This window comes from Orycteropus afer, unplaced genomic scaffold, assembly GCF_000298275.1.
Source record: "Orycteropus afer afer isolate SDZICR_OR568_19922 unplaced genomic scaffold, OryAfe1.0 scaffold00054, whole genome shotgun sequence".
Classification (NCBI taxonomy): Eukaryota; Metazoa; Chordata; class Mammalia; order Tubulidentata; family Orycteropodidae; genus Orycteropus; species Orycteropus afer.
This window is the reverse complement of record NW_006921641.1, coordinates 5,272,505-5,280,864: the sequence shown is the minus strand read 5'-3', so window position 1 is coordinate 5,280,864 and position 8,360 is coordinate 5,272,505. Positions and strand designations below refer to the sequence as shown.

Below are 8,360 nucleotides of genomic sequence, written 5' to 3'. Positions count from 1 at the left end.
GGGTGGGTGGGTGTATTTGTATTTACATATAGATGTTAAAAGGAGGCAGGGACCTTTCTCCAGAACCGACAGAGAGAGAAAGCTTTCCCCTAGAGCTGGCACACTGAGTTTGGACTTCTAGCTTCCTAAAGTATGAGTGCTTTAGTATATGGCTATAAATGTTCTGCTCATGTAATGTTAGAAATAAGGAAAACACAAGTGGGTGTGGAACTGATATCTTTATCAGTGTCTGTTCCATGCCAGGTCCTGTGCTCTGGTCTTTATGTTCATCATTTCACATAATACTCAGGGCAAATTTATGAGGTGTAGTTTTTATCCCAGTAGTTCTGGTGGCACAGTGGTTAAGGCATTCGTCTGCTAACAAAGTTTGGCAGTTTGAACCCAGCAGCCACTCTGTGGGAGAAAGATAAGGTCTGTTTCTGTAAAGCTTTACAGCCTTAGGAACTCTATGGGGCAGTTCTCCTCTGCCCTGTAGGGTCACTGTGAGTTGGAGTTGACTCAATGGCTGTGGGGTTAGGTTATCTCCATTTTACAGATGAAATGGCAGCTCAAGAAGTTAAGTAGTTGCCCAAGGCTCATGTATAGGAGCTCTGGTAGCATAGTGCCTAAGGCACTTGACTACTAACCAGAAGGCTGGTGGTTCAAACCCACCAGCCACTCTTCGGAAGGAAGGTTGGGCAATCTACTTCCGTAGTGATACTGCCTCAGAAACCCAAGAAGGGGTCGCTATGGGTCGGGTCCAACTCGACGGCATGTAACAACAACAACAACAACTCAGAGTATGTTGGAGTCCTTTGGTGGTGCAAATCATTAATGCACTTTGTGCTGACTGAATGGCTGGAAGCTAGAGTGCACCCAGAGACACTTTGGAAGAGAGGTCTAGTGATCTATTTCCAAGCAGTCAGCCATTGAAAACCTATGGATCACTGTTCAACTCTGATGCATGTGACATTGCTGAATCAGAATTGACTCAATGGAAAGCTAGTTGGTTTGGTATCTATGTTATGTGATATATTACACAAAAATAAAGGGGGCTGATGTGAACATAATCTGCACAAAAACAAAACCAATACAGGCTGAGGGGAAAGTCTTCTTCCAGAGAAATCATGTCCTCTGTTAGCTCTGTCTTCACTGTGCCCATCCAGGACCTGTCTTTATATAACCCCAATTTTATCAATTCCAAAAGTGAAATAGAAACTTATTAGAAGATCCACATAATTTTGTTTGTGTAGGTCAAATATTACATAACTCAATATCACCAAAATATGTCTCCATATGTCAGGTCTTCTGGTATGGCATCTCATGCTTTTGTCTTATTGATAGACGCCTATTGAAGAGATGACTTTGATGGAACTACTCTCCCCTGATCTAAAATGACAAATGATCTAAAATGATAGCACATTTTCCAAGACCCTAGGTGAGAAGGATGAAAACAGTACCACACTTACTTATAAAACCCAGTAGCAGACAAGCTCACTGCATCCATGTAGGCAGCTGAGACCTGAGGGAGAGGACATGGTCATCAGGAAAGGGAAGAGGTCTCAGGGAGCATGGTTTTCTAAAACCCTGGCCCACCACTTTAAGCTGGCATGGCTTCATCCTCCTCATCTGGAAGTAGATCAGCTCTTTTTTGCTAGTGACTCTCATTTCCATACTTTACCTCCCATCTCACTGCTACCATCTGCATCAGATCCTCATCACCTGAAGCCTGGAGTACTACACCAGCTCTTAACTGGTGTTCCTGCCTTGAGTAGCCCTCAAACCCACCATGTAACTCAGCTTACACGTTGGAGCCAGAGTGATCATTTTAGCATACCACACTGCCCATGCCACTCCCCTATTCCAGAGCTTGCAATGACTGCCCATTGCCTATAGAGTAAATGCCTATAAGGACTCTGATCTTTTCTCTTGTCTGTGAAATTATTCAGCTGCTCTGTCAACATGGCCCATACTCACTACAACAGCTCTCAACTTCTTTTTGACTTTGTGACTAGATCTATGACTAGACCTGGGTAGAGATAAAGGCCATGATGTGAATTTCCCTCTCATTTTAAAAGGTGTCTTGTACTGGCTTAGACTTACCCAGTTCTCCCAGGAGCCATTGGGATTCTGCTTCTTGAAGGGCTCCAGCCTTTTCAAGATAGTCTGACAAGCCTCCTAAAAAGAACACCCACAACACACCAGGCACGTCAATATTTTGCATTCCATGGCCCAGGCAAAATCCCAAGGGCCTTGGTAAGGCCACTTCCAAGCGATGCTGTGCCCTCCTTGACAACCTCCCAGGAATGACAAGCCAAAAGTGGAAGTCACAGGGCTCTGCCAAATGGGCAAGCACTGGGTCTTGCTTGAAGAACACTTCCTGATCCAGTTCTCAAACTGACAAAGGGCAAGACCCTTAGGAATCACTCAAAGGATTCTATCAAACTACATTGTTTGATTGTATCTCTACACATGTTAGAAGCAAATGGGTCTGACATGACAGACTCTACAACCACATTTCAATTTCAGCTCATTTTCTTATGATCATTTCTAGCACCAAGAGTATGTCTTCCCAGAAGCCTCTACTTTCCCTTCAATATTCTTGCTTTCTCTTCCCTCCTCCTGAACTGATCCTTATGGACTTGATGGAAGTATTTAGGATTTTTGAGTCTCTCTTTGAGCTTGAAGTTTGGAGGAACGTATCCTTCTGGATAAGAGAGCCAAAGACATGGTCATAGCCAAAGAGCCTCCAAAGACCATTCTAGCCTCTGCTTGGGGGACTCTTACTACCCAAAGTGCTGGCTGGCCCTCAGCTCTGTGGTTCCCATAGTTTCCTTACGTAGACAGCCTGTCCATTGATGTCAGTGCTGACGGAGGCAGCTGTAGGAGAGGTGTTGGGCACAGTATTAGTGCTCGTCTCACTGATGTATATCTTAGAGGTGGGTATTTTCAGAGCTCTGCTGGCCACCTGCAAAAAGAGAAGACATCACCCTCTAAGGAAGGGGGATCATCATGGAGCTTGGCTGTCTTTCACTCAAGACAGTATTCAGACTCACTGTTACAGGCAAGAAAATAATTTTTCTTGCATGTAAACTATAATTCTATTGACACTGGAATAATCTCACAACTGGGTGAATTTGAAGCAGCACCTTATGAAGTAGTTCAATTGGATAACAAATTTGTAAACCTAGTGGTGACTAAAAATACTTTTGAAATTAACCTTAGCTTTTAAAATTCCAATTGGGCCAATCTCCATGAGCCAAGCCGATGTGCCAACTTTAATTCTGCTCCATCATCCTGACTCCAATGTGATAAATCTCATAGTGGGTGGTGAACTAACTACCTTCATACATAAAATTTATCCACCTCACACACAGAGACATAGAACCTTAGAATGTTAGTGACAGAAGTGATTTCAGAGATCATCCCTATGCACAGATGAGAAAACCAAGGCTGAGGTGGAGGAGACTTTCCCAAAGTCATATGTAATGAGGACCAGAGCTCAGACCATCTTCTGTTTCCAGTATGCCCCACCACTCAGTTTCTCATAGCCACAGCTCCAGAGAGTTTCCCAATGTCTCCTGGCCTCTCTTTGAACTCTGCTCACCTGGACCATCTTGGTGTGAAGACCTTGTCCCATCTCAGTGCCTCCATGGGTCAGGAGTACAGAGCCATCTGTGTACACATGCACCAGAGCCCCTGCCTAAGGTAAAAGAAGGTTGCCAGACAAGAATCAACAAAGTCTTAGCTTAACCTAGTCCCCAACCATAAGCTTAACTATGCAAGACTTCTAACCAAAGGAAATCGGGCCAAGGAAAACAAAAATAGTAGTATTATTTTAGATATATACCCTGAGAAAGGATTATAGCAACATAAATCCTGTGATTTAATTTATAGTTTGCAAAGTGTTTTCATATCTTTCTTTCCATCTCTGTCTCTTATCCTCAAAGGAATGTAGGTCAAATGTCTTTCTCTTCACCCTAAAGGTGAAGAAACAAGATCAGAAAGGTAGAGTGGCTGTCCATAGCCTTACAATTAGAAGGACTGAGAGATAGAAGTTAACTCAGAACTCCAAATCTCATGCTGCTTTCACTGTCCTGTGATACATTAGAGAAATAGGGACATGAAAGCTAAACTTTCATTTAAATGGCAAGGAGTTCCCCAACCAATGTTATTACCAGTGATAAGAGGATTTCCCTTGCAGTACTATAAACAAGGCCCAGTCCTGTGAAGATGACAAAATTTTGTGAAAATAATAATTTTTGAAGCAATTACCTGATTCAGAAAAGATACTGTGAAGCTTATTCCAAACTTGGTAGGAATTATGCACAATCCTCTCTTCTTCCAACAATTCTCCCTGAAGAAAAAAGGAACATTTTCATAGGAACTTCTCCACCATAGTTGTGTCAGAGAGGGCATATTCTTAGTCAACATATATACATCAAATCAGAATGAGGGATGCTTGGAGCCATTCATATAGCCATTGTCAACAAATGAGTTGTGCTCAAATTGTATACAAATTATGCACAAATGAGAAAGGTAGGGATTGGTTTTCTGGGACCTCCAATGCACTGGAGCAGGGACCTAGCCTGGGAGTCCTAACTTCATATCACTTTCTTTCTGGAGTAGAATTTGGATTGTGTCAAAGCAACCTGGTGATCTTGGACTGTCATCGTTGGAGGATGGGATTGTGACTTGCTGATGGTAATGATACATTTTCTGTGCTTTATATTTGGTTATCAGAGTAACTCTTTGAGGAAGATGAGCCAGAACCAGTATCCCCACTTTACTGATGCTGAAACTGAGTCTCAGGGATATGGAACAACTACCAAGGTCACATTTATAGATTAATCATAGAGCCAGGCACATAACTTTGGTGTTCTTAATCCTGGGCCAATTCTATTTGTAATGTGGCATGCCCCAAAAGGCATACAAATCCATAAAGAGATTCTGAGCACACCTGTTCCTGAGCTGAAAATTACAGGATTTTTAAGAGATGGCTCTCAGTGACTTGGAAAATTCAACAGCCTTATAATTTCTCTGCTAAATTATTAGTTTCCTATTTTAGGTTCATCAAAAAGTCTGTAGAACATGAAAGCCAACAGAGCACCGGAACATCAGACTCCACCCCTCCCAGTGCTTACTTGTTGAATTTCTCAACCTCACTCTTCCGAGCTTGATACTGAGAACTTGCCAGACATTCATCCCAGCACCTGCGCAAAGTGAATCCCTCGAGCTTCTGGTTGAAGTGTGTTAAGTCTCCTTCTTTGTACATGTTCTTCCTCCGCACCTTTCCAAGGAGAGAGACACTAAGAACTTGTTGATGGCAAGAGGCTAGGGGATGTACAATCTAAAGGTAAGCTACAAGCCCCTTCAACAATGACTGCCTCCTCCCATGGGATACAATGCCACTTTCCTTGATGTAGGTGAACCCACTCAGACTTGTGCCATCAATTCCTCAGCTTACTTCCTCTGCAGGCAGTCCACAGGTCACTGCAACTTCACTCATCCAGTACTCAGCAATGAGCATCCCCTGGGGCCCCCCAAAGCCCCGAAAGGCTGTGTTGGAAGGCAGGTTGGTCTTGCATAGTCGCCCAGTGCCCCGGATATTGGGAATTTTATAGCAGTTGTCCATGTGGAGTAGAGCTCGCTCCATTATCTGAAGCAGAGAAAACAGTGCACTCATTTCATGGCTCCTCCCAAAAGGAACATCAAGGGCTGCACCCATCCCTGACTTTTCCAGTCCCACCATCACTGCTCTTTTTTGGGCCCAAATGATTTCATCCCTGGTATATTGCAACAACCTCCTTATTGCACTACTGGTCTTCAGTTTCTTCTCTCTCTAATTTATGCCTCACAGTAAAATATAAGGTAGTATGAGGTCAAGCACTTGTTTCAAAATGCCATATATTACCTACAGAGTAAAATCCATGTATCTTTAAGCATGGAATCCAATATACTTTATGCTTTTATCCCAATCTATTTTTTTAGTCTCTTTTCTGACTTCATGTTAGTCTCTCAATTTTATTACCCTCCTCATCTTATCCACTTACAAAAATTTTTACCCAGCTCTTCTATGGGGAAACCTTTCTCAGTCTCCCTAATTGGAATTGATCATTTGCCTCTTTAAACCAAAGTTTAGTTTAGTAATTAATTTTTTAAAAATTTTATTGTGGCACAGTATATATAACAAAAAATTTACCATTTTAACCATTTTTAAACTTTTAAGTGTACAATCCAGTGGCATTAATTACATTCACCATATTGTACAATGATCAACACTATCTATTTCCAAAACTTTTTCATCACAAGCATGCACCCCTTCAGCAATAACTCCCTATTCTCTCGTGCCACCAACCCCTGGTAATGACTAATAAACTTTTCTTTCTATGCATTTGTCTATTCCAGCTACTCCATATAAACAGAATCATACAGTATTTGTTCTTTTGTGTCTGACTTATTTCCCTGTGCCTAGTATTTTCAAGGTTCATCTATTAAAGTGCTTGACTGCTTTATAGGGTTGAATAATATTCTATTTAGGGTTGAAAAATATTCCATTTTACATATATACCACATTTTGTTTATTCATTCATCTCTTGATGGACACTTGGATTGTTTCCATTTTGGGGCTATTGTGAATAGTGCTTCAATGAACACTGATACATAAATATCTGTTTGAGTTCCTGCTTTCAAGCCTTTTCATGATATACCTAGAGTGGAATTGCTAGGTTACATGGCTATTAATTCATTTTTCAGTTAGCTTTCATTGTCATTAAAGCAATACTGAATATAGCTTAAAGATTCCAGTATTTCTGTAAGTCATATTATGAAAACACCAGCCTTCTCCTCTTCCTTCCTTTCATTCTCCAGAAGCAACCACTTTCAATTATCTTTTCTGATTCTTCACCAAGAATTGGATTAGTTCCCATATCTTTAAATAATGATCTTAGTTCAAGAAAAGTGATCGTCAAGACTGTATTTAAACTGTATGCTGAGCGGAAGATTCAAAATGGAGTCTCTTCAGTAATCACCACACTATTTCCCTCTAGCACCTTAGTGCTTAGAAAACTAGGTACAGCAGTTTGAATTAGGGATTTTGGTGCTCTGAACTGCTCACTGAATCAGAGTGCAGCAAACACAGAAGAGTGGAGTTAGAGGAAAAGCACAGGGAAAAAAAATTAAGGAACTTCTACTCAGTGGAGGACAGACGGGCAGTCGAGAGAGGCCATTGGAAACTTCCCTGGGGCAGTCACTGACTGGTGGACTTGGGGGGCCACCTGAGATCTCCATGGGCCAAGGAAGAAGACACCCTATATATCAGCATACCAGCGACTACACCAACAAACACCAGCAAACACCCCAAGGATCTACCTTCAGCATCTGATTTTATCAGTAACTTGGGTTGGCTAGGTGCAAATGGGCACACACAGCACCACTGAAACCCAAGCAGAGAGCTCACTGGTGCTCCAGGAGGGTGAGCTCACTCCCCTCTCAGTGGGTCACTGAGTGGGCTTGCATCACCTTGGAAGGTATTGAGAGGTCTGTGCTTGTCTTTGTCACTGATGTCGGGACCACAGATTACTAGTAGGCACTCTCCTGACTCTAGCGCAGCTGAAATCATGTGCATCTTTGGTGCCGCAGGTGGGTGGTATCACAGACAAACTCCCACGCTGTTCGCGGCCTGGGGGGATTGGACCAGCGCAGTGGGAAGATGGGGTGAAGAGAGAGGAATCTGCGGCTGAGTGTGGTCCTGGGAATTTACTTTGGACCAGCTTTTTGGCACTGAGGGGCCTCAGAAGCGGGGTCATTGAGTGTTCCTGAGCCTGGCGAAAAGTGGCAACTCCCTAACAACAGGAATCTTTCCTGAAATTGAGCTGCGGGCTTGTAAATAACAGTATGTCATCAATAACGGCCCACACAAAGCCCTAGAAACTGACCCTAGCAACACCAAGCTTTCCTTCTTCTGCTCCCAAATTCTCTACCAATAACTTCATCCATTCAATAGAAGAAACCATATTCAGCCAATTACCATAAAACCTCCCAGTTTGAACTCTAAACCCTCTTTTTTTTTAAAAAAAAATCATTATTATTATTATTTAAATTTTTTAAATTGTGCTTTGGGTAAAGATTTACAGAGCAAATTCGCTTTCCATACAGCAGTTCACATATACTTTGTCCCATGACATTGACCACAGTTTACCACAATACAACACCTCCCCTCCCTCTTCCTCCCCATAGTTACCTCTTCCCTGTGTCCATCCCTCCATGGACTCCTGCCCCCTGAGCTCTCTCCCTGTGCATAAGCAGCCCTTCTTTCTCCCATGATTGTTCTCTCCAAGGAGAGTATCTACATGAGGTAAATGTTCAATTCATATGCCTGT

At 42.5% G+C, this 8,360-nt stretch overlaps 1 protein-coding gene across 1 annotated transcript in view; it reads right to left on the bottom strand.

Moving 5' to 3' along the window:
* XDH (xanthine dehydrogenase) overlaps positions 1-8,360 on the bottom strand; it is a 105,922-nt gene that overhangs the window by 9,044 nt on the left and 88,518 nt on the right. Inside the window, exons 25-31 of the mRNA XM_042780679.1 lie at positions 5,447-5,638; positions 5,124-5,269; positions 4,255-4,336; positions 3,587-3,682; positions 2,819-2,947; positions 2,083-2,157; positions 1,449-1,501 (exon numbers count right to left, since the gene is read on the bottom strand). Coding sequence (XP_042636613.1) covers positions 1,449-1,501; positions 2,083-2,157; positions 2,819-2,947; positions 3,587-3,682; positions 4,255-4,336; positions 5,124-5,269; positions 5,447-5,638 — 773 coding nt within the window. The remainder of the gene's footprint in view (positions 1-1,448; positions 1,502-2,082; positions 2,158-2,818; positions 2,948-3,586; positions 3,683-4,254; positions 4,337-5,123; positions 5,270-5,446; positions 5,639-8,360) is intronic.